The 26,912-nt window shown below is 45.2% G+C and overlaps 1 protein-coding gene across 5 annotated transcripts in view; it reads right to left on the bottom strand.

The window, feature by feature from the left end:
• Nucleotides 1-26,912, bottom strand: part of MGAT5 (alpha-1,6-mannosylglycoprotein 6-beta-N-acetylglucosaminyltransferase) — a 335,878-nt gene that overhangs the window by 3,568 nt on the left and 305,398 nt on the right. For all 5 annotated transcript variants that reach the window (XM_057505663.1, XM_057505664.1, XM_036886669.2 and 2 more), the window contains 3 exons: nt 19,998-20,114; nt 13,889-13,963; nt 2,082-2,239 (listed from right to left, as the gene is read on the bottom strand). In XM_057505663.1, the coding sequence (XP_057361646.1) occupies nt 2,082-2,239; nt 13,889-13,963; nt 19,998-20,114 (350 nt within the window). The remainder of the gene's footprint in view (nt 1-2,081; nt 2,240-13,888; nt 13,964-19,997; nt 20,115-26,912) is intronic.

Below are 26,912 nucleotides of genomic sequence, written 5' to 3' on the forward strand. Positions count from 1 at the left end.
CCTCATGCTGGGGAGGCACTCCACACACTGCCAGGTAGCTAGGGTTTTACATTATCAGCATTTACAGATGCAGGAATAAAGCATTCAATAGGGCTCTTACATTTGGAGAATTAATTTCAGGCAGCTTTACTGCAAAATTAGCATTCACTGCAGCCTCCTTGGCAGAAAACCCACATATCTACAAAGGGGGTGGGAGCACCCCACAGCACTGGGCCTGGCTGCAGGACAGCCCCACCCCAAAGCCTCTGCTGTCCTGGGCTCTGCACGGTAAGTGCAGGTGGCCAGGGAGGGGCTGGCTTTTCCGGTCTTAGCCGGGTGGCCTCGGGCCTCCGCCGCTGCCCAAAATTCTCTGGGAGAAGAGGCCCTTCTGCTCAGTCTTCAGCATGGGTGGCACAATAGCCAACTGTCACCGGATGTCCCCATTTGATAGGTGAGAAGATTGACAGAACAGAGCAAACTGGCCCACTGGCACCCCTGTTTAGCTGAGGAGGGCTGTGCTGATGAGAAGAATGTTTGGGCTCCATTCCTGGGCTCAGCTTCTCATACTTCCTCCTCCAGAGGTGGGGCTGGGGACTGCACGGAGACAGTTTGTGTGTACAGTCCCTAGTCTATCCCAAGACTCCAGACTTCCGGTACAGACAGACAGCAATACGTGGGGCTCTCAAAAAGCTGCCTTTCTACAAGAGCTGTTTGCAAAGGGAGCGGATGGGACACACCTCCTAAATCCCTAGGAAATGGAAGCTTTTTGGACCATTGTAGTCTTTCCATAAATATCAGACCATCACACCCTCTCACTGAGGTCTCACTGGTTGCAGGGCAGGTGCCACACTTTCTTCTGGCCAGGCTTTTGTTTTGATGGTAGATTCAAGGCAGCCTCTGAACCCAGTCTTCACATAAAAAGAATGGGGAACTAGCGCATTCCCCACACACCACTCAGGGGAGCTTCTCTGTACGCCAATGCCAGAGGCCACGTTCTCTCTCCAAAAAGGGTTTTATACACATTTGACAATAGTAAGGCTTACAAACAACAGAAGGCCAGCTCAGACAACTGTGCAGAGAAAACCAGTGGCCAACTGCTCTAACAGGGTGTAAAGCCAGCGTGAGCCGAGTCTGCTCCATCCCTAAATGTGTTCTTGGAGGCTGGAGCAGGACTGCTGCTCTCCTGAATAGCCAGGACTGGGAGGGCAAATCTCATAGGGGAAGCCTCGCAGTTACAGCCAAATGTTATGGAAGGGAGGTTAGGTAATTAAGCAGTAGGTGGCCCAGGGGGGCCGGGATCAAAATTGGGAGCACAGGTTTTGCACTAATAGGGGACATGAGTTAGAGGCCCAAAGAAACCTAACCTGCAAACACCAAACTCAAAATGCCAGTGTAACAGGCAATGGATGGCTCCACTGCAAGTGCTGCAGGCAGGAGGGTGAAACCTCAAGCAGCACAGAAAGGCCCTCCTGCTTCAGCTCTGGCCTGGGTTCCAGGGCTGCACCCACCTCCCTGCTAAGGGACCTGGCAGAGTCAGGCCTGCTTACTGCCCTGGAATGCACCACACGGCAAAGGTGCTGGAATAAAGTGCAAACAGGGCCGGGGCTGCGGAAGGGGAATGTGGCTGTGAACAATTCTGTGCCAGCTCCTTGCGTGTATTTCTCATTCCTTTCTGATTCCAGGGTCGAAGACTGTCACCTACCACCTGCACTGCTTAGACTCCACTAGGGGCCCCTGGGGAGCTGGCTTCTCTGAGGGGTGGGTCTATCCACGCTCATGGTTCCATGCCCGTCTCCACTCCCATGGTTTGTGGGTCTAACATGAGCAGTGTGAACACATCCCACAATCTCTAAGCCCAGACACAGCATTGTTTACGCAAAGACAATAGTCCCATTCAAATTATTAAAATATCAGAATAGCAGGTGACTTCATCTACTTAACAATAAAAATGCTGGGTTTTCCTGGGGGGCAAGATACTGCAACCTGCCCCCCCTTTCCACACCTTATCCCAACAGCTCACAGATCTGGAAATGAAGACCTTGTCCCTCTGTTAGACTCTGTGAGCAGGAGGCTGAGCGCTGCCCCCTACCCGCAGCACTTACTTCAGCATGTCCTTGTCCTTGTTGAGGTGCTGGAAGAAGGAAGGCTCACAGATGAGCTGGTTCTCCTGGCACACCTGCTTGCAGGACTGCCCGGGCTCAGCAAGCTTTACCTGCAGGGCACTGAGCGGGGGCCACATCACCTGTCCATGGCAGAAGTCCTGGAATGACAACGAAGCCATCAGCCAATAGACCAAGGACTCAAGTGTGGATCCCCAGCCTGCCAAACAGTCCCAACAAGGGAGGTGCCTGCTGCAACAGTAATACTGGGGCAGGAGGCGGGAGCCAGACAGAATTGGGGTGGAAACCGGGCTAGGCTAGAACAGCCCTGGGACAGGTCCTCACCTGTCTACCCAGTGGACACAGCATCCCCCACACAGGGCTGGACGATGGGCGGTAACACATGTCACATGCATGGTGCCATGCCTACTAGTCACAGTGGTTAGTCATTATCATAGCCAGCTAGCTAGTCAAGCCTCCACCCTTGAAGGCCCATCTCCAGGCAAATCTTCACCAGCTGCTTTGTTCGCTCTGCTCTAATTCCAAAGACATTTTCAGGGTCTACATAATTTGGCAGTTACCTAATATGGCACTGTTTAGTGAACGCTAGTTTCGATGCTGAAGCACGGGAGCACAGCAAGGAGCTGAAGGCGTCGCTGACAGACCCTATAGCTGGTCCTGGCCTTGGTAGGGCTCCGTGCTTGCTGGCTGAAAACAATTACAGTGCACACTAAGCTGGATCCTTAGTGGGGCGTGCTGAAAGCGGTGGGACCTAGAGGGAGTGGGGGAAACCAGCACCTCCAAGGAAGAGCCAGGGCAGGCAGTGGGTCACCTGGGCAGCGGATGAATGAGCAGCCTGGCTGGTGGGCAGGAAGATGGAGTGGGGACAAGGAGAGGGCAGGTGAGGAGTGGGCAACTCTCTAACCTGGGGCCCCAGCTTTCATTTCTGCTGAGTAGGTCTCAGCGGTGCGGACTCATACACCACTGGCTCCAGAGCTTGCTCTGCCGACATGGTGTCCTTGGAGCCCTACCCCGATTCCTCCAAATCCCAAGCTGCAGAAGGTACCGTCTGAGCAGCAGGCCAGAAGAGCCATGCATGTTTATCTCCTCCTGGGGCAGGCTAGCCCTCAGCAGTGCCCAGCTGGGAGTGTCCTGGGCTCTGGATTCCACTTGCAGGAATTCACTCCACAAAGAAGCCAACCCAGAGCACAGAGTGCTACAGCAGCATAATACCAAAAAATGCAGCAGGTTTCTATGCACTGACATGGAAACATCCCCAGAACTACTGAGAAGTGAGAGTAGCAGGTGAAGGATGGCAGATACTGTGTTTCCATTTGTGTCAAGCAAAGAAGAGAAGACAGACACATAGAAATATGCATAGGCTCTCACAAGAATACCCCTGGTTGGGAAAGGGAGTAACAGGGTCAGGAGGGGCAAGGAAATTTACTTTTCACTGTATGTCCCTCTGGAATATTTTATTTTTCCTTATGTTTCCTTTCCCCCACTCTGTGCGGAGAAGACCTGATTAATAATGTCAGGGCCTGGGGCTCCCAGAACTGGGCAGGCAGAGGACCCATTTCTCGCTCCACCCTGTCTGTCACCGGGAGTGCTGCAGGAGGACCGGACTCTGCCCCATCCCCTCACAGGGAGGTGCGTGCAGCCCCAGAATGCAGGCCAGGCTGCCTCCATGTGGCCCTTCTGTATTGCTTGTGTTGCTTTTTAAACCCGTGCTTACATTACTTTTAGTGAACAAAGAAAACCATGAATTGCAAAGCGAAATGTACTCCAGGCTCTACAGGCAGCTGGCTCTGAGGGTCTAGCCAGCCTTCTTTGCTGACTGTGAGCCTTTGGGCGAAATAATATCCTGAGGCCTCAGTCTCCTCATCAGAGAAAATGAAGATGCTGCCACTGCTCATTCCCTGCAGCTCCTGCTTCGCCTCCTTCCCAAAAGGGGCGCGTGCTGACGAAGAGCGGTAGTGAGCGCTCAGTGCCGGCCCCTGCTCCAGGCTCCTCAGAGCAGGGATTGGGCCCCCAGCGAGTGAGGCGGACCCACTGTCGACCCCACGTCACAGGATCCTGTGAGGAGGGGATGCAACTGTCTGGGCCTGAGTGAGCTTGGCGGTTGACAAACCCTTCACTGCACAGCTGGCAGGAAACCTGGAACATGGATTCATATCAGCTTGAAAAAATGGGATTCTCAAGAGTAATTCGAAGGTGAGAGGAATATTCTAGACTAGTTAGAGATTCCGGATCCAGCTTCATCTTCTGAAAGGAAGCAGAAGACCCTTATTTGCCTCATCAGATTTGTGATGATATTGCACACAATTCAGGTGCTTACTAAGGGTGACAGCATGGTCATACAGACCCGGGGGACCCTGGATGGAGACATGGTGTTCGCTGGTGGCTGTCACTGTTACCTGGAGCATATGGGAGCTTGATGGCTTGCCTTTTACACTCCGCCCATCCCATGAGGATGGCTGCCATCAGATAGAAAGAAGGAAAGACAATGATGAATGTAGTTATTGTTGCTCAGAGCTGAGGGCGTGGACAGACATTTGGATACAGTAAATGTTGCTCTTTTGTTGTTTGTCCTTCTGGCTGGTTAATACAAGCAACCTTGCCTATAATTCTTCAGAAGCAATCTAATAATCTCCACAGCCATTAACTATAGAACAAAGAGATTTTAAATCCAGTGTATACCAAAGTGCATCATCAGTCAGGCTAACATCAAAGAAATCCAGATCAGATTGGTTGTCTACATCACTAGAAGCCAAGTGAGAATTTTTCTCTTTGCTTCCAGGACTTAGCCTGGCCCAGCCCTGGATTAGGCTGGGAAGCTGGAAGCCCACAACAGCTGAAGGCTCAAACTTTGGCTTCCAGAGCTTATGGAAAGAGCACAGAATGTTTCTTCTTATGCGATAACTACAGGCAGAGCTGAGGGTATCACCACACCCAGTGAGTCTGGCAGAGTCATAAGAAACTGCTTCTTATTCATTCTCAGCATTATGTGGTATGTGAAGCAGTCAAAGGGGTACAACCAAAACGAAGAGAAAGATTCTGCTGTTGGATGAGGTGATGCAGCCAAGAGTGTGCTTCACATCAGAAGGCCAGCTGTGAAGCTCTTCCACCAGGGAGCTTGGGGCGTTTGCCACCGTCTGGTCTTGCCTCCACACCTGGATGAATAGGGTTACTGTTAGAGTCAGGGTCCGGCTCTAATGTGTGGGCAATAGTGAGATTGACCTTCAGGGTTGTGGGGAGGCATCGGTGATGTTGATTCTGATGAAGGGTCAGATCCAGGGGACAGGGCTAGGGTTTATGTTTAGGTGTTCTATAAGGACAGGATATGTTTACGATTACAGTGAGGATCTGGCTCTGATGTGAGGGCGGGGACGAGACTGAGCTTCAGGTTTATGGTGAGGAGTGGGTGATGTCGATGGTGACTGCAGAGAGTGGTGCTCACACACTGTGTAAAGGGTGGAGCTGGGCGGAAGGCTGGCAAACAGCAGGTGCTCCACTGATGCTCACCAGCCTCTGAGGAGGGGCTGCCTGTAGCCTGTGCAGAGGCTGGACGCACTGCAGGCATGGCATCTACAAAAGCCAGGGCTGGCCTGGAAAGCCTGGAAAAGTGCCCTGCACCTTGCTTCAACCACGGCAGGATATGCTGCATGGTGGACTCGCCCCATTTGCTCATATCTTAGTAAGCCACTTGAGGCTCTCTTCAACAGGTGAGTTTGGTTCAGTCACACAGGAGAAAGGGCCCGTCAGGCTTGCTCGCAGCCCACTGGGGGCTGGTCTGGCATCTCTCAGCAGTCTGTTTTGGGGGTCAGTAGGACCAGAAATAGTAAGAATAGCAGCAGGACCTTCTTAAGACTTAGAACTAACCGGAAGCTTGAAGGTGGTAAAACTGAACAGAGGGAGGCCTAAAGGTGTCCCTGCTCAGCATGCCACCAGGTTAAGGCAGGAGGGAGCAGGGGGAGCGGGGTTCTGATTCTGGCCCCCAGCTGTAGGACTTCACAGATGTCCCTCAAGCTCTCTGCGCCTGCTTTCACATCTACGGGGAAGGCTGGAGGTCTTCTGCGTCATTCAGCCTCAGCACAGGCACTGCCAACTTGCCTTGTCTCCTCGCCGTAAACACTCGCTTACTGATTCATTCATGCAACAAAATATTTGCTAAGAAGCACAAAGGTGTAAGCGTTAAGAGCTTGGATTTGAACTTCACTCCTCCATTTACCAGCTGAATGATCTGGGCTAGTCGTGTAATCGTTCTGTTCTTCAGTTTTCTCCTAAAATGAAGAACTTATCTATTGCTACCTCACAGAGCTGTAAGAGGGGATTCGGTTAATTATACAGGAGTCCCCTCTTATCCAAGGTTTTGCCTTCCATGGTTTCTGTTACCCATGGTCAACCGCAGTCTGGAAGCCTTTGGATATATCATCACCAGGTCCGTGGCAGCCTGACGCTGTGTTGCAATGCCTACATTATTCATCTTCCTCATGTCATCACAGAGGAAGTTTATCATCTAATGTAAGAAGAAAGGGGGTGAGAACAATACGGTATTTTGAGAGACCACATTCATATAACTTTCATTATAGTATAATTATTCTACTTTATTCTTACCTATCAATATCTTACTGTGCCTAATTTATAATTTATAAATTAAACTTCATCATATGTATGGGAAAGAAGACCATAAGTATAGGAAAAAACAGTATATATAGGACTCAGTACCATCCACTGAGGGTTTTGGAACATATTCTCCTGGGATAAGAGGGGACTACTATAATGTATAGGTGCTTAAAAAAGTGCCTAATAGGAATGCACCATCTGTGGGTTGGCTCTTACTATGTACAAGGGACTTGTGTAGGCCTTGGGGATGACTGGGTGAAAAAAAAGAGAAGCAAAAACATGTGCCTTCATAGAGCTTATATTCAATGAGGGAGACAGAAGAACACAATGAATAAGCTTTATATAATGTTTACAAGGTGTTAAGTGTCCCAGGAAAGACTAAAGTAAGGAAAAAGGATCAAGACTGGGGCAGAGGGTATGCAGATAAGGCATTACTGAGAAGGTGGCATTTGAGAAAAGACCCGAGGAAGTCATGCACCTGGGAGGGGCATCCTGGGCAGAGGTAGGCCAAGACCAGAGGCTCTGACAATGGAGTGTCTAGCATGTTCCAGGAGGGGTACAGCGTTCCACGGGGCTGGACCCGAGTGTGTGTGTGTGTTAGGGGCCAGATGGAGGAGGAGACTGGGTCTGGGAGGTTTCACACATAGAGCTTTGTGGGCCCACTTCAAGCTTTGTTTTTCCCTTGGAGTGGGATGGAAGCCAGTGGAGAGTTACAGGCAGAGGAGGGATAGGATTTGCTGCACTGAGAAGAGATGGCAGAAGTGGAAAGACAGTTAGGAAGCTCTGCAAAGTGCAGGGGACAGAATGGCCTCAGGCCAGATCCACGCTTCTTAGTTCAACAAATCTCTATCAAACACTCGTATCTTATGTTGGCTTTGAAGAATTTCTCGTTCACCCATTCAAAACTTTACAAAAGACTATTATTGAAGCCCATGCTGGGTGCTGGACATATGAACATGAATGAGATTGAGCACTGGGCTTTTGAGCCCAGAGACTGTCTAATCAGAGATGACAACACTTAAAAAATTACAGAACAGTACAAATGTCCAAACAGGATGTAAAGGCCACTTAGAGGAGGGAAATAATGAACTCTCTGGGGCAGTAAAGGGTGGTGGTAGTAGCAATCATACAAGACTTCCAAGAAATAGGGACTTCTGGGCTGGGTTTTGTAGGCTGAATAGGAGTTAGTGGCTTCTCACAAACATGGTGCTTTGCAGATACCTGGTGCTCAATAAAGAGCTGTTGAACTGAATTGAATGATTTTGGCAACCTGGAGCTTTGATCAAAGTAGAAGTATAAAAAGACAATATTCTAAATCCAGAGAGGCATTATACAGCCAGAGGGAGACATAAGCAGTAATTTACAATCTGGTTAACAAGCCCCCCACTTAGAACGCAGAATGTCTGCTTTTTTCTCTAACAATTATTTCATCCAGTCACCAAATTTCCCTAAATTTGCTTGACTATTCTGAAATTTTCCTGCAGTAGCTCTAATAGGGAAGGTTTATTAATCAACAAATGCATGAGACAGTGTTTTGAACAAATGAGCACAACTTACTGTGAAAAATAATTAAGGGCACTGCCTTTTCCATGAAGGCTAAGTAAGGGCATGGGGAAAACATTATTCACAAAAATACAAAGAGAGCTAGAGAAGATGGGGTGGGGGCTGCTCCTCAGAAGAGAAGCACCGCATGGAGCGGTTGGATTGTCCTCCCTGCTTGGTTGCATGTGAGGGAACCTTTTGCACAAACTCTCTGCTCCCCACCCAGTCCTGGCCAAACCTTTAGTAGCATTACTAGGTCTAGGACATATCAGGCGCACATGGATTTCAGTGGAAATGCACACTGGAGCCGAGAAGACAGATTCAGATACCAGCTGGCAGGCAGAATCTAGAGGAGGTCAGGTCAGGAGCTGGCCTACACAGGAGGAGTGGTACTGGTTCTAGGCCACGATATTGGGGTTTGGGCCAAGCTGAAACCAGATATTTGAGGGATAAGGGACACATTTGCTATTTATGTTACAGCTGGGAGATCCAAGGCCTCGCCCAGAAAAAGCGTTCAATAAATATTGACTGATTGACTGGATTGAACACGTTTCAGTCGCCTGTTGGCAGTCACCGTTCTCAGCCCGTGCTGTCCTCAGAGGGGTGAACTCTGTCTGCGGGAGGCCAGTGGGGCCGATTTCCAGCAACGGGTGTGAATGTGTGTTTCTGGAAGGACAATGGGCAAGTTGGCTGTAAAGCTGAGCTGCGGTGACCAATCTTCACGGATGATCCCTGCACATACTCATCTCAGAGCCAACAAACTCACTCCTGAAAGGGTTAAACATAACCCCCCACGTTCTATACCCTTCTACTCCCGGGGGGCTATCTGGGAGGAACAGAAATGCACGCCCAGTCCACATGCGTGGGAATGCGCATGGCAGCGCTCTTCACGACAGCAAACACTGGAGACAAGCCCAGACGTCCACCAAGTGGTGAATGGATAAACAAACTGCGGTATACGCGCACAATGAAATACGGGTCAGCAATTAAAAAAAAGACCTGACACATGAGTGTGCACGAACCTCACAAACATGCTGAATGGAACAAGCCAGAAATCTCCACAAAAGGCAAACAAACGTAGAGGCAGAACACAGAGCAGTGTTTTCCTGGGCCTGGAGTAGGGAGCAGGGACTGACTACAATGGGCACGAATGAGTGTTTTGGGGGAGATGGAAATGTTATAAAACTAGATGGCGGTGGAAATTGCACAACTCTACCAATTTACTATTTAAAAAACCCACTGAATTGTATCCTTAAAAGGAGTGAATTTTATGGTCTGTAAATGACACCTCAATAAAGCTGTTAAACACACCTCAGATGGTTTTGGGCTCCTACCACAGCAAGTAGTCAGGCTTTCGGAGGACTTACTCCACACCAGGCACTGTTCTTAGTCCTAAACATGTATTAACCTACTGATTTCCCACCAACCCTAGGGATAGGAAGTATTACCCCCATTGCACAGAAGAGCAAGAAGCAAAGAGAAGTTAGGAAACTTGCCCAAAGTCACAGAGTGGGGGCAGAACCAGACTGCAGGCACCAGTGCTGGGTCATCAGCTGCTCAGCCTCTGTGCGATCAGGAATGGCTGGGCAAACAGCAGCCATTGATTTTTCAAAAGAGCAAACATTCCCCAAGCTGGTGACAACCTTCCTTGCTTTCCATTTCCTTTTCTTCTTTCCCTGTAGTCAACCACCGCCACCACTACCCCCTACCCTGGACTATCCAGATTCACTACCTGGCTTGTCCTGCATCTCCCACTTCCCAGGGAGTTCAAGGCAGGGTCTGATGAGCCAGATTTCCCAGGACCTAATGCTGCTTCCACAGCAGCTCTTGGAGTTAACCCTTTTTCCTATCTCCAGAACGCTTTTCACATGAATTACACAGCTCTTGTAAAATAATGTGAGCACAATCATCCTGTGTATCACAAGGTCTTTACAGGAAGCAGAAAATAGGGTTGAAAAGCATATGTATAGTTCTCAGAAATCAATCCAAACGGTGCTTTTCCTTCAAAAGAACCTGTAAATCTCTGGCCTGAGGCAGATACCTAAGTCTTTCCCAAGAAATGCATAATGAGAACCTTAACTGGCCCGGACACAGTCAGGTTAGGGAAGAATAATGCTCTGATCTTAGATTCCAAAGTTTTCCTAGGCACCATCTCCCCAGCTATTGGGGGAGAGCACATTTTCTAGAGAACTGATTTAAAAGAACTTGCAACCCAAACCCACATTTTTCCTAGAATAAAGGGGAGGAGTGGACATCAAGGGAAAAAAGCAAGTGGTTTTACTAAAGCCAGGATTTTTTCCCCACTGGTTGCTGGTGCCCAGGTTGGCTGGCTATGAGGGAGGTTTCTTGCTGTCAGCTGTACCCTGAAGCCTGGGACTCTCCAATGGCTGTCAGTTGGCTTCCTCTGGCTCCTGCTGCCTTGGGTGAACGTGATGGACAAGCTTGGAAGGGTTCTGGGGTAAGAGCCTCCCCATCCCCCTTGCAGATCACATGAAGGACTCTGAAGGCAGAGAGCTGCAGCGCTCCTGCAGTTCAAGGGAAGGAAGTTTGAGCTGCTATCACCTCTTTAGAGCTTCAGGCTCCTGTTCATAGCAGAAACACCCCTCTCCAGGCTCACTGTCCTCTGAAGATATTTTTCTAGCTGCAAAAACAACAAACACCCAAGCTCTAATGTACTGGAGCCTGAGCTGATGGTTAAAGGTGGAGCACCCAATCTGTGAACCAGTGGGGTCTTGGCTTCCTGTCTTCCCTCTGGAGTTGGGGGAACATTTTGGCTTCAATAAAACTCTCCACAGAGGCCAGGGATGAACTCAAAATTGGCCCTGTTAGCAGCACCTAGAGAATATTAAGTGAGAAATGCCCCAAACACAAGATTCCCAGAATGATTTTCCTAAAACACCGTCTGATAGCCTTACCATCCTTATCCCCTTCTTCAGCTGCCTGTTGTCCCAGAATCAAATCAGAACTCTCTGGCTGAGCCTAAGCCTGTTTTTATGATGAACTTCTGATAATTTGCCACCACTTCTCTTTCTCCCCAAGGCCTTTGTGTGTAGACTTGTAGCGTCCTCTCCAAACCCCCAGTTTGCCTTCAAGATTCATCTCCTGTAAAATGCTTTCAGAGAGACTCTCCCGTTTCCCCCCTTCCCAGCTGCAAGAAGACTTACGCGATTCCAAAGCATCCTGCTCACGTCACTATTACTGGGTGTGACTGATGGGAGGGGCACTGCCTGTGGACTCCACTGGCTTCTCTGTATGCCTAAAGCTACCTGATACTGTCCCTTGATGTCATTTCTTCCCCTAATCCCACCAGAGTCCATGGCACACTCCAGTTGATAAATATGTACACAGTGGATGAGAGAATTAACAACAGCAGGCAAAAGAAATTTCTGGATTTCTGTGAATTGCAGAAATCTGCAGAAAAGTCTACACCTAGTGGGTAGTGCGAAAGGGCAGTTTTTCAGCATGTTTTCCAGAAGACAATTTTAGTGACACGTTTTCCAAATCATAAGGTCCAGATGAGCATCTGGGTTCCTGTTACACCTGAATAAAAAAAAAGGTGCACACAGCCATTCATCCTCTCATACACTTATTCCTTCAACTGGAAATACTGTGCACCTGCAGTGCACCAGGCAGGGCACCTGGGATCCAGAGGTGAGCCAGCTGAGTGTGGCCCTGTGTGACAGAGCATTTAGCAAGGTCTGCTTGGGGAATGGGGCTTTCCTGGTTGAAAGGAAGCTTAGTAATAGATTTGCAGAGAATCGGCCATAGGAGAACTTTTAAGGACTGGCTGGGATTCAAGGGTCAAACTTGATGAAGAGTCCTTTATACACATGGAGGTGAGTAACTACTTTCCCTGCAAGGACATGGGGACAGGAAAGGAGAATGTGGTTTCGGGAGCAGCTGCAGGGGTCCTGGGAGAATCCTGACAGACTCCCGTGACAGTAAGAACTGAGGTGTCTGCACACTCACTGCCAGAGGAGACCCGGGGCTGCTCTCCACCAGCGGGAGGGGCTGGCAGCTCCGCGAGGTAAAAGCAGGTGGGAAGGCGAGCCTGCGCTCAGACCACACTGGCACCAGACCCCGATCCATGATGGGCGGGCCGGTGGCTGCAAGTCTCAGCTCCCGTTCCCCAGAGAATGGGCTGCACTGCCACCTCCCTGGATTACTGTGAGAATTAAATGGGGTGAAACACCGTGACATGCCAGGTACACAATGGCATGGAGTCTGTGTGTAAATGGCTGCTGAAGTTAGGATGCTGCTGGGTCATTCTTAACTTAGATGTGGTACAAAGACTGAATGAGGTAATGATTAAATGCTGAGTCCTCATGGTAAAGTCTGAGGAGATATTATACTTACATGAGAATGTATGACAATATAATCATATGATATGATATATAGTGTGGTGTAATACATTAGGTAATCAGCAGTACTAGAATGCATTCGTTGAGCACTATGTGCCAGCCCCAGTCTAAGCACTTCACGTGTGTTAGCTCAGTTAACCCTCCCATAAGCCCTATGGGGCTCTGTTATTATGCCTCTTACGGGGGAGGAAACTAAGGCACAGACATGCTGAGTAACATGCCCACATCATACAATCAGAAAGTCCTGGTGGTGGGACTGGACCCCCGGTGGCGGAGCTGCAGAGCAAACACCCAGAATACCAGACATGCCCCCGAAGCCGGGCCGAGCTCTGCCTCGCCAACAGCAGTCAGGACTGCCCATTGCTCACCCATTGGCCACCTCAAATCCCACCTCTGAAACCCACGCTGGGCCCACAGTCTATGCTTACTTACATTCCAACACACCATTTCTATTTTCAGCCTGCACACTCCTCATCCCCTAATATGTAAAGATCTCTTGATCACCCCAAGACACACTGCTTTGCCTTTTAAGGAGTCCCTTATTTGGGGCTCTGGTCTAGGAGTTCATGTACCCCTGCCCCAGGGGCTCTGAGTCTATTTTTAGCTGTGCTGCTTTTGAAGCCCAAGGAATCAAAACGTTACAAAATTACCACATCTACACACTTGGCCTTTTCTTCCAGGAGCACCAGCCAGTTTCCAAACTCTGTTGGGGGTCGGGGGGACTCTTGGAACCCTCCCCTGCTTTGAAACGAAGTTCTGCTTTTTATCTCTTTTATTTACTTAGGTTTCATTTGAAAAGGGGTCCTGTTTTAAAGATGTTTGAAAATCACTAAAAAGTCCTAACATGCTTGGAGTTACTGAATACGTATTAAAGGAATGCTTATAAACCACTGGTTTCAGTTCTTGACATTTTTAGGGTGAGAAATGAACATCAGGCAGGGCCAGAGAGCCATTTCGTTGTCCCTTTCCTCGCTCAAGTCTTTGTGATGCTCCTTGGAATCCAATCAGAACACAGGTCTGTTGGTCATCTCGACCATCCATTCTCTCCCACTATAAGTTTCCACTTGACCTTTCACCATCATAAAGAACATTTTTAACCCAAGGACAGACCGACTCCCTTGGGTGACCATGACAGGGCATGTTTTAAAATTCCAACAAGTAATTAACCAGCTTCTGAAATCTTCCAAAGCCAAGAAAATAACCACTGAAACATGGTGAACAGTTAACTGTTCATGAGAGTCCTGTGGGGAAACAGGATAGGTGGACCATGAAGAGCTTTACCTGTTTTTCAATGAAAGCATTGATCCTCTGCAGCATCCCCTCACATGTGAACTCATATGGCATGTATGGCTCAATCTGCAGAAACAGAACATGGTCTCATGAAAGAGGAGGACACAGAACATATGACACGTACCTAATCCTTCACTGAATCAGGTGCCAACACTTGGTGGCAGCCTCATGAGGTGCTAAGACTATGAACTTGCATGTGAACAGAATTGGGTTCACCACCTTACTCTGCTCCTTACTAGCTGTGGGACCCTGATTAAATTACCTATCATCTCATGTACAAAATGGCTATAAGAGAAACCCACCTCTTTTAAGCTGTGGTGAATATTGTATGGGAAGAAAAAGAGTAAAGTGTTAGTTTCATGTCTAGCACATAGTAGGCGTTCAACAAAAGGTAGGGTGTATCAGTTGTTAGAAGGTAAACTCCATGAGGCAGGCTCCATGGCTGCTGGGTTGTCTTTGTATCCCAGCACTGAGCTGTGTGGCACACATAAGAACTCAACAAACACCGTTGAATGAATGCATGCTCACAGCTCTGCAAAAGGCATGTGATGAGGGGTTAAGGACACAACACGGTGACAAAAGCACTGGTTTGAGTTAGTAGGTGAGGTGAGCATGTACCTAAAGAACTCTTGGTACAAAACTAGGTGCATGAAGTACCAAAAAGGGTTCAGCTAGAGGGTTCTGGGAGGCTAGAAGGTCAAAGCAGATGTCTGTTCATGCTGGGCTTTTAAGACCAGCCTGATTCTAGCAAGCCAAGATTAGAAGATGTTTCAGGTAGAGCAAGTAGTGGGACATCAGACATGAGAGAAGGACAGCAGGTGGATAGAGCTGGAAATCATGGGGCTAGTGAGACAAGGCTGGGAAGAGCTTCACTGTATTTCACAAAAAGATTTCTACATTTAGGAGCTTAGAGTTAACATTGAAGGGTAGCAGGAAATCCTAGAAGGTGCTTCACTGGGGCATAGGAGGCAATCTGATCAATACTGTGACACCTGAGGGAAGAGGAAGAAATGTGGGTTTGATCATTGCTGCACAGCATCTTTGCCAACACTATGATGCCTATTTTTCAGGGAAGTGAGCTAGTATTACCAAAGTGGAGTAGAAATTTCACTAGGGAGAAAAATCACCAACAAATTAGTCTGTCACAGCTTTAAAGGGCCCAACAGCACTTGTCAGCAACAGGATAGAGGGGAACCTTCACCATCTCCCTCTTAAGGCTACCCTTGCCTATCTCAAATCTACAGGGTGGAGAACTGTACAAAACATCTATGAGTTGTAGCCTGCTAAAAATGGGACACTCGACAGAGCAGACATCCTTCTGTGGGCAGCCAACTAGTTGGTCTCCAGGCACCTTCTCCCCTTTTTTGGGTGTGTTGGTTCACACATTACATTTGAAATCTTCAACCATGATTGCCAATTTCATGACACATTTTTTTATGCACAAACGGTACATCACAGAGGTTGAATCTCAGCCATCCTTCCCTATATCCATTGGGAGAGAGTTAGAAGAGGCTGAGCCATAAGAATACTGATATCAGGGCAGAACTATTCTGCAAGAACAGAGATCATTTTGTTCTTGATCAGTTCATCCAGAAGAGCTCAAAATACCTTTAAAAATTAAAACACTGACTTCCACGTTGCAATCCTGCCCCTTCTCATCTCAAGCTTTTGCATTGGCTGTGTCCTCTCTGACCCAGACACAGCCCTTCATACCAAATGCATATTTTTTTCTTTTCTTTTAAAGGATATTTATTTACTTAACCCATGGGTAATTTCAGAAGCTTTCTGTGTTTGGCCTACAGATATGTCTCCTTCTAAAGGCTCACAGAAGGAACAAAAAGAAATGACAACAGAGGACTTGTCATATTGGTCTGATTTAAAGGGAACAAGTAAAATTTCTAAAGTAAAATAAACAGTGGTGGCCTTCTGTAATGAGACCAACAGATCCAGTTATGTGGTGGGAAACAGGCTGAATACTTGAACACCATTCCTACAACATTTTTCAAAGGGCATCCATTAGAAATGGAAGTGAATTAATGCAAAGGGCTCAATGCAATAAACACAGAAAACTGGCTCTTCCTGTGTCTTCCTATCAACCAAACCCAGTTTAATCAAGGGGATGCTGACTCCTTGCTTGCTCTGTGACCAGTTCACATTTTTAATGGATATGAAGCCAAACAATTTTCCTATAAAGGAAAAGCAAAAAAGGAAATCGTACTCTTGAGCCACCTCTGCCAGTGAGTTCCATTAGCCGTTCTGCTGTGGATGATCTAGACCTTCCATGGTCCCACCTGACAGGTGGTTGGCATCATTTAGTGAGATGATTTTAGAAGGTACCAGAAGGCCAGGAATTGAGTCCTTTATCTACTATGGGATTTTAAATCAGACATATCCTGCAATTTCTCTTCATGATTTCAAACGTGAACTAGGACATGTCATTCCCCTGCTCCCATGATACCTAAGATAAAATCCTGCATCCTTATCATGGTTTGTTAAGAGGCCCTACATATTCTGGCTCCTTTTATAGTCTCTTCTATTTCTGATGAGAAGTTGGTGAGCGTTCACAGTGTTATCTCCCTTAATGTTATAAATTTCTCTCTGGCTGCTTTCAAGGCTTTTTCCCCTTTTGTTTTTATGTTTTTATGTTCAATATTTTTTCTTTATATTTATCCTTCACTGAGCTCCCAGGATCTGTAGGTTGTCATTCATTAATTTTAGAAAATTAGCCATTATCTTTTCAAATATTTCTTCTGCTCATTCCTTCCTTCCTCTGAGATTCCAGTTACACATAGGTTAGGCTCTTTAATACTGTCCTACAGATCTCATATACTCTTTTTTATTTGATTCTTTTTTTTCTCTTTGTGTTTGAATTTGGATAATTTCTATTGGTTAAGTCTTCAAGGTCACTGATATTTTCCTCTGTTGTGTACAGTCTGCTGATAAGCCTGCTGAAAGAGTCCTTGATTCTTGATATCATATTTTTTAGTTCTAACATTTTTTCATTTGGCTTAAAAAAAAAAGTTTCTATTTTCCTGCTGAAATTTCCCATCTGTTCACATATGTTGCTCACCTTTTCATCAAGTCTTTTAATATATTTATCTTAGCATTTTAAAGTTGCTGTCTGGTAATTCCAACATCTGAGCCATTTCTACATCTGGTTTTATTGACTGTTTTCTTGCTTAATGATGAGTCATGCTTTGCTGTTTTGAGTGTCAAGTAACTTAAAATATTGTAATTAAATATTAGAAAGCTTGGCATCAAATTTCTGACCCATTTCTAATGAGTATAAGGATTTTAATGACAATAGTTTTGTATTAATCTCACCTGTTACTTCATGTCTCTTTTCTACTCTTATCTTTCCTTTTACTTTATTTCATGCTTTCCTCCCAACCCCTTTAAAATTTTATATCATTTTAAACAAGTCAAAGAGACCTAGGCTTCAATCCAGTTTCTACTATTTACTGGCTGTGTGATCTTGGGCAAATTATTTAATTTCTTTAAACCTTAATATTCTCATTTACAGAAGAATTAAATGAGATTAAGCTCATAAAGATGTAGGGAAAGATTCTAGATGTGTACAAAGAGGTTCTCTGTACATAAGAGCTACTATAATAATTTTGTTTCTTAAGTGGTCTTAAGTAGTTTTTGGAATAAAGTGGAAAACGTTGATCAGAGTTTTAAAATGTGGAGCCCTGAAGGTTCCATGGAGTGAACAGAGCCAGTCTCATGTAGGAGTGAGCAAATACAACATAGTGCCCCACTCTCAGTGCTTTACATATCAGCATGCCCGTTAGATTTGTTTGGCAAAAGGAATCTATTACCTAAAAACTTTTGTATTCCATGATTCAAGATTTTCTGCTTCTTTGTTAGCTTTTAAATCACTGCTCTTCAAGGGTATGTGCACTTAACTAACGTTGTGGCTTGAATGATGTTTCCCCCAAAGATATGTTAGATATGTTGAAGTCCCAATAGCTATGAATGTGACCTCACATGGAAATCGGGTCTCTGTAGACATGACCAAGATGAGGTCACACTGAGTCAGGAGGGGCCCTCACTCAATATGACTGATGTCCTTGTAGGAAGGGGAGTGATAAGAAGTCCTTATAGAAAGTGTACATATAGATGTACACATATGCATGAGCACACACACACAGGGAGAGTGCCATGTGGTGATGGAGGTAGAGATTAAAGCACTTCATCTGAAGCCAAGGAATCTGTGAGGCCAGCAGGATGACGTGAGGGAAGGAAGAGTCCTCTACAGAGGCTTTGCAGAGAGCATGGCCCTACCAACATCCTAATTTCAGAAATACAGCCTCTAGAACTGTTGAAAGAATAAAACCCGCTATTAAAGCCACTAAGTTTGTCATTCTCCTGTTACGGCAGCCCTAAGAAACTAATACACTAAGGGGCTTGGGGACTCGGGAGAAGGAGCCTCTGCTCTCCATGGAATGACCTCTTGTGGTGAAGCGGTAGACGTGCGGCAGGTATCTGAGGCAGCCCGGCGGCACCATGCTCCGCTCAGCACTTCTCTGGGCTCGGCCACTGAGGTCTGAGGAACTTCTGCCCCAAACCGCTGAGACCAGGACTGGGAACGTACGGGCCAGCCGTGGGAAGCTCTGCGCAGCTGCAGCAAAGCTCAATAACCAGGCTGTCTGTAACGGGCAGGACGTGGCTAACACGGAGTAGTGCTCTTGCTCCCTGGGAGACGTTCTGGATAAGAGGAAACTGGCAGTTCAGTGGGTTACCTTTTATTTCCCAAAGGGGAAAAATGGCCCTTTGCATTCTATTCATCCCAGGATATATATATCCCTTTCCAATCTCTTCCTCTTTACTCACAGTGTGTATTGAACCTGTGCCCTCCAAGGCTCACTTCTCAGTTCAGCTTTGTAAATTCCTACTCATCCTATACGACTTAATGCTGCATTTTCCAGGAAGCCTCTGCCTGCTTCTAATTCTCTCTTTTGTGCACAGGTGTCGGCACTGAACACACTCTACAAACATCTATTCCTCTGTCTCTCCATTCATGAGGTAAATCACCATGCTGGGTACTAAGAATACAGTAGTGAGACGTATACTTCCTGCCTTCATGTCGCTTAGTCTACTGGAAATTCGGACTATCAATGACAAAACAAAGATTATATTATTGTATATGTAATACTAACTTAATGTTGACTAAACACTTGCTATTGGCAGACACTGCACTTACGTGCTTTATATTTATTCTCTCATGGAATCCTCACAAGTACCTATGAAGTAGGTAATAGCCTACATGAGAGATGAGGATATTGAGGCTTGGATGAAGGAGCATGAGGGGGTGCTCCTATGAAGGGGGAGAGCTGGAACCCATCCAGAGCTGTCTGATTCGAGCCTGCCCACACAGACATGTCCACAATGCTTCTCTTAAGGAATTATAAGAGTGTAAAAAGTGCTCCAATAGGAGGGATCTACAGGGCAGGTGCACCTGATAGAGTCCCTGGCAGTCCTGGGGTCGGGAGAGAAGATAACCTGACCCATACCTATTGGGTGGTAAGCTTTCTACAGGCAGGGAGCCAGCCTTGATTATGTTTATGGGAGCGAGTGTCCCCTAAAGTGGTTCAGAAGTGCTCTGAATACAGCAGGTACTTAATAAATGTCTGCCAAACTGATCAGAAGAATCCGGAGAGGTAACTCACTTATAGGAAATTCTGTAAGATGTTTAGGTAGAAAAGCCAAAGAAATAAATGCAATATGAAAGCATTTCCCAGCATTTCCTTATCCTTCTTACTTTTTGTAGTGGAGCAGGTCTATTTTTTCTGATCTTTGTGAGAGCTACAGAATCAAGTCTCTGAAACAAGTATAATTCAAGTTCCTACTGTCGGGTCTTGGGCCCAGGAGTCATGTCAAAAGGGTTTGTAGGCACACACACACAGCTGGACACCAGCTCTGTTTCCATTTCACAGAACATGGAATCCCCACATCAAATCCTACAGCATGGCTGTTTTCTAATTCCAAAGTTAAGCTGACATGGAAATATTTCAATAACTCAAACAAAGTGCCTGTGATGCTTTCCATAGATGCCGTTCACTTAACAAATGGAGAAAAATTGAATAAAAGAAACAACCTTCTGACTTAAAATTGCTTTCACTGCATCCTCTACTTCCTCCTGATTGCTCAGGTCAACAGTCCAAACATGTGGCCGGCCAATAAAAACTTCAGCATAAGGGTGCTGGGAGGTCAGCTGGAAAAGAAAAGACAGAATACCTCAGTCTCACAAATACTTTTTTTTATTAAAAACCTTCTGTGCTAGATGAAGCATTATGCTTTTTATGGTACCGAACTGTGCTTGTGTAGATAACACGACACTGTTGTCCTCCCCTTTGGCGATCACAACCTCCAGAGCCCCTGTAGGCAGGTAACAGCAAAACAGTGATAACTCCACATCTTGAATCCCACTTGGAAAGAAGAGTTAGAATGCCATCCCCAGATGACACGGAGGTTGCTGCAGGTGGCTTTAAATGCCAAAGTCACACCACAGAATAATGAACAGTTTGCCCTCTGTCATATCCCAGCCCTGAAAATCACCTGGATCCAATGAATATCTGTTATAAAATACCAGGTAGGATAGACAGGTAAGCATGAGAACACTGCAACACAGCCAAAGCCTTTACAGTCATAGAAAAACAGAATTTTGGAATGGTTTCAGGAAGAACCATGAGTATAACATTGGAGCCTTAATATTTATAAAGACAATTTGGATTCAAGAAAGCAAGGAAAGGGAGTTTGTGTTCTAAAGGAATTTGTTTTATTTTAAGAAGAAAAAGGTGTCCGAAGACACCCAGTGTGAATACTGATAATTCTCAGCTCTTGAAGAATCCATTCTTCACAGCACAATTCACTCTTCCAACTTGTTTCCACCTTTTCTCTTGTATCCCTTTAAGGTCGTGGTGTGTAGGGAACATTCTGGACACTTGGGAGAACATTTTCAGTTCTCAGGAAGACTGGGGGATGCTGGCCTTGATCCATGGGTGAGGCCCAGACACGTCAGACACCCTGGGGTGCGTGCTCCAGTCCCTCATGGGGCAGAACTGTCGGCTTCCACACAGCGTCTGCGTGCCCCGCTGGGCTTGCATGCGGGTTCACAGAATCTAAAGCCTTGGCACAGTTTTAACACACATTCAATTTCCCAGGAACATAATTACCATGTAAATCAAGGGATGTTTGTGCTCTGTTTTATTTGGAACTTCACCAACAAGCCTTATCATTTCAGGAAAATTGTGGCAGCAACGTCAGTGCCACTCCAAATTGTCTGAGTCTCCAGCACAACATGGCCAAAGCAGTCTGTATTTGTAGCTCTCACATTAATAGCAATTGCATATTGGATATGTGTGCATATGTTTAAAACTTAGCTTTTCTTTCATAATACCAATTATAAGCTGACCATATTCAGCTGAGTATTTTATTCCTTTTAAATACAAACTTATTCACTGTAAGAAGGAATGAGACATGATGTCTTCGAGTGCAGTTCTTGCATAAGGCATAGTATTTCTTGACTATATACACAAACAGATAGGTATGACCGTATTGTAAATGATTTTCCTTTTTATTTCTCCTTTATATTAGAGTTAGGGAATCATTCTTTTTTGAAATTACATAGGTAAGCATGGTATATTATTTATGGATTTCTTTTCAGGAGAGGAAAGTAGACGTTACCATATATTTATAATAAAAGGGGTGCTGGGTCTGGCAGGGCTAAGGGCCTACCTGGTAGAGGTTAGGCTGGCTCTCTTTTTTTTTAAATCCAGATTTCAGTATACTCAGAAGACTGGATGACTTATAACTGGCTTCTCCATCTCGCTCTTAGGCACCATTCTGTGTATCCTAGCATGCTAGCGTTGTGTATATATTCACTACTTGGGGCAGGAAACACAGAATACGTTACTGAGCCTCAGCTCCCAGGCTTTGCTGACACCCTTTCACAGAAATTATGTGATTCTGAGGTGCCGGTCCCAGACTCTGCTCCTGCCTCTTCTGCCAGAGTCACCCCCTCACCGGCCTGTTCAGTTCCCCACCCTTCTGACATGTACCCTCTGCTTTTGCTCAGCTGTACAGTCAGTGATAGAATCTACAGAGGGCCCACAGGCTCATGGAGCTGGGGAAATGTCCTTTTTTTTTTTTCAGCACGTATTTTAGATGCAACACATATCTGCTTTATGCTGGACCAGGCACTCTGCTAATCACCAGAACACACAGTATTAATTAGGTTTCCTAAGTATCAATGAGGATTCAGAGGTTTCGTGGGGTTTACAATTTTCCAAGACCACACAGCCAGAAAGTAGCAGAGCAAATTCAAATCTAGATCCTTGAACAACAGATTAGCTTTTGACAGGAAGGACGATGACAACTTTAAAGGATGGAGCTCTTAAGATAAAGGCCAAAATACAGTCCATGTAAACACATCTGCTCATCACTCTCTTAAAATCTGCCAATCTGAAAAAAAAAAATCCCAGGTTGAATTTATGCCTGTGTTAGACTTTTTCTGAAGATGAGCACAATGTCACACCACTTTCATTTTGTGGCCTGGAGAACAAACTACTTAAGTCTTCCAATGGAATCGGATAAATTAAAGTCACCATCAGTGTCACTAGTTAGCCATTTACATATTAGCAGACTGTCTCCCCTCCCCTTCCTTTAAATAAGGTCCCTGCTTATTTAAAAGTTTGCTCTAAGCACTTTGAAAATACAAAATGCTGAGTCTTTACCATTTTATTCCTTTACATTTATGGAAAGTTAATTTTATGAGTAAGACATTTTGTGATTCATTATTACCCCTCTGAACATTATGTTCCTCCTTGTTAATTTATTGAGAACTGTCTGATCCGAGATACTTCATTGTTTATCAATCAGTAAATTTATTGGAGTAGTTAGTAAAAGTAATGAAAATCCTATTAAATATGAGACATTACTTCAGAGTGGCTATTAAATCTCTAGGAGAACATGAGTTCTTCTTATGAAACAAAAAACAAACTAGGAAGTAACAGAATTTCTAATTGTTTATAAAATGTCAGAATAATGACCAAGAATCTACTAATATGTTTCCCAATATGAAGATAAGAACCCAATTTACACTACATTTAAAGTATAACTTGAACTGACCAAATTACTTAAGGCACTATGGAACTTTTTCCAGTGTGTACACTGTGGTTTAAAAATTGGTTCAATGCAAAAATAAGAGCAAAACTAATTCGTATTTAGAAATTTAGGCTTTTTCTTCTCTTCAAATGAAGGCAAAGAAGAGACATATATGCACTTTATCTGGATTGGTTTCTATGAATGAATTGTCACTTAGCTGGAAAGATAGCAAGGGCATAAAAAGATAGCTTGGTAATTATGTGCACTTGGTTAAAACTTTTCCATTTGCTAAGGAAAGAAAAGAATAATTCCAAGGGTTTTTTTGATCCTTAGCAATCTGTAAAACTGTTAATTGCACTTTCCCAAAGACAATCGTCTTTCGTTAGGGGGTATTTTCTGGCTTTTGTGAGCTGAAAAAGCAGAGCCGGTGGCCGCCCTGCCTATGAGGTCAAGTTCCTTGGCTCCTCTGGAAGCTGAGGTATTTCTGGCTCCCAGCCTGCTCTCCCGCAGACCAGACGAGGAGGACATCAGATGGAACCTGCCCTCCTGCATAAAAGCAAAGTGACCTTCTTGGTGTTTTTCTCCAACTCATCAACATTCACACCTCTTAAGCTTGAAACACCTCCCCTGGCTCTTCCTTTTCCTTTGAAGAACAGCTCCTCCCTCCGCCACCCTGTTCTCAGTTAACCCAGCACATTCTCCACCTGGCACAACTCCAAGTTAGCTTCCCTTCCCTGATTTACTTAGCTCTCTCTTCATGTATGTCTGTTGATTACACATCTTTCTTATCACTCTTCCATATCAAATACTGAATGCCTAGAAAATAGGAAATGTGTCTTCATACGTTCCCCCAATGCAGCAAGTAGTACCATGGACCCCATAGGGACACAATAAACATCTGTCAACTGACCTTCTGCAGCCCAGCCCTCCTGGGGGAGCCCAGGGCTGACTGAGTGTGTGTGAGGTCACTTGCTGAGCAACTGTTGAAAGGATCCCACAGTGCTATTCTAGCCAGAGGATCATTTAGAGGCTCTGGTGGAATTATCTGAAGGGACAGGAGGGAACAGTGTGGTGAGGGGAGGGCTGCTCCAGCGCCTGTTCTCTTTTTATGCCGTGAAAATTCCAGGATCTCAACAAAGAGCAAGTTACTTAGTGACAGCAACTGACAGAAAATAACAGACATACTTTCCTCAACAGCCTCATACTGGCTGATCTCTGTAACACCACAACATTCAGTGGGAAACAGGTTGTGTTTAAGTGCATCCTAAATTTTCTCTCAGGAGAAAAGTTGTAACAAAGTGCCATCAAAATCTTTGGAATTATCAAAAACAAACAGGTGCCAGTTGCCAAGTCATCTAAGATGCTTTGAATTCATCATTTTCTAAATACAGAGGAACTGCAGTAATAAAAGAGCTGAGTTTCTTTACTTGTCACCCATTAAAAAATATCATGAGGGACAAAGACCATCACTGTTAGAACACTGCAGTAGTAACTGCCACAGGCAAGATGCACTGATACACAGGAAAAATAAATGGGAAAACATCTGAGAACAGGACATTTGCAGAGTCTTAATTTATTCCCCCGGTATAGAAAAAAATGTAACTTTACAGTGAATAAGGCCAGCACACACTACCTTTAACCGAGTGGTCAAGGAGCCACCACCAGTAATTAGGCATATCGACATCAGGCACCCCGGGATATGATACACTGAGAAAGCTACATCACTTCTGTGCTATTTTTGCCAAAAATGAGTAAGCTCAAATGAATCATGAGAGAACATCAGGCAAATCCAAGTTGAGGGACAGCATATATAAAACTGCCTAGGTGTCAAGGTTATAAATGACAATGAAGAACCAGAAAATTGTCATAGATTAGAGAAGGCTAAAGAGATGTGACAAATTAAGTGTCATGTGAGACCCTGGATTGGGTCCTGGAACAGGAAAAGGACATAAGTGGTAAAACTGGGAAAGTTCAAATACAGTCTGTAGTTTAGATAATACTATGGTGCCAAAGTTAACTTCTTAGTTTTGGTAACTGGACCTTGGTTTTGTTACGTGTTATCACTAGGAAAAGCTGAATGAAGGATACACTCAAAACTCTACTATTTTTGCGACTTTTCTGTAAGACCAAATTATTTCAAAAAAATTTCCAACAATTCCACTTGTAGGTACACACCCCAACAAGTGAAAGCGAGGACTCAAGCAGATGCTTGTACATTAACGGTTCACAGCAGCATCAATCACAATAGACAAAAAGTGGAAAACAACGATCTGTCCATTAACAGATGAATAGATAAAAAATGCGGTACATCCATACAATGGAATGAGGTTCTGACATTTGCTACAATATGGATGAACCTTGAAGACATTATGTTAAGTCACAAAAGGACAAACACTGTATGAGTCCACTTACATTAGGTACCTAGAAAAGGCAAATTTATAGAGATGGAAAGTAGAAGAGAGGTTACCAGGGACTGTAGGGAAGAGAGAAAGGGGAGTTACCATTTCTTGAGCACAGAGTTTCTGCCCAGATGATAAGTTCAGTTCTGGAGATAGATGGTAGCAATAGTTGCACAACGCTGTGAATGTACTTAATGCCAGAACTGTACACTTTAAAACAGTTAAAATGCTAAGTTTTATATTATGTGTATTTTAAAACAAAAATGTAAAAATAAACACAGAAAATTACAAATAATTCTGGGCAGAAGTAAAACTTCAGAGATTTTCTTACACCTAAATTAAAATGTAGGGATGACCAATTTGTCTGCATTTTCTACCCTGAATTCCAAAATCTTAAAGAAGTCAGTCACATGCTAGAGCAGCGATTGCTAAATTGAGATGTTCTCATTGCTGGGGAGCGTCTCTTCAAACCTTTTCCAAGAATAAACTCTGTGGTGCTAGACAGAGAGCTCCTGATCTGTGCCCTGGCACCTCCCATAGCATAGCACCTGGCTCAAGAACGGCTAAGGTTTGACCTCCCCGAAAAACACAACTCTCCAAAATGAGGAATTCAGATTCATTATATTAGAAGGAAAAAGCAAGCAAACAGCCACTCACACACCCCCACCCCGCACATGCACACATACACATACACACAGAGTTAACCCTTATCAGAGGTTATCTGCGCCAAAGGTTCTTTTTTTTTGAGGAAAATTACAGATTTTGTTGATCTTCCTCCCTCTCCGTTAGCCTTTTCACCAATGATATGGAGGGTCAGAGAGAACTCTTAAAATAATCAACTCTATGAACTAGTAAGATCTCTAATCAGTAAAGAAAAATCTTGAAAAATGCATTTTATGTACTATGTGGGGAAAAGGGTTAAGGGAATTGACCCAGAAAGGTTTAAATGTAGCAGAACTGAAAAACATATGCTTTAAAAACAGTGCTCCTGCATGGCTGCTGTGTCATGGAGGGTTGTCTATCAGTGTTCCCTCCCCACTCCCCCCAAAAGAAGGCCCTGAATGGGCAAGGGCACTGTCACAGTTCCAACACTTAGAGGCTTCCTCCTTGGGAGCAGCCCACAGAGTCACTTATTAACTACACAGAAATAACGAGAAAATCAATCTTCTGGTTTCTTGTACACACCTGGTTCTGCCCAGATTCAGAAGCACCCAGCGTGATCACTCCTATGCTCTAAATGACTTTTGTTTATTGCCCCAAATCAAATCTGACTGCCTCCAATGGTGATCCATCACCCACTGCGGATTTTCAAGAGGAGCTAGGAAGGCAGTTCACATGAGGCATCTGCAAACAGTTCGTTCAGTGGCAGGACTACTTTCAGGCCGTGGTGGCTGATGTGGGCTGCAGTCCCAGGCACACTGCTTCAGTCACCCATGAGACCTCCTGCCTCGCAAGGCCGCCCATTCTTTAAGTGGACTGCACAGCCCACTTTTTATTTCCCACAGCCC

The sequence above is a fragment of the Manis pentadactyla genome, chromosome 8 (genome assembly GCF_030020395.1).
Source record: "Manis pentadactyla isolate mManPen7 chromosome 8, mManPen7.hap1, whole genome shotgun sequence".
Taxonomy (NCBI): domain Eukaryota; kingdom Metazoa; phylum Chordata; class Mammalia; order Pholidota; family Manidae; genus Manis; species Manis pentadactyla.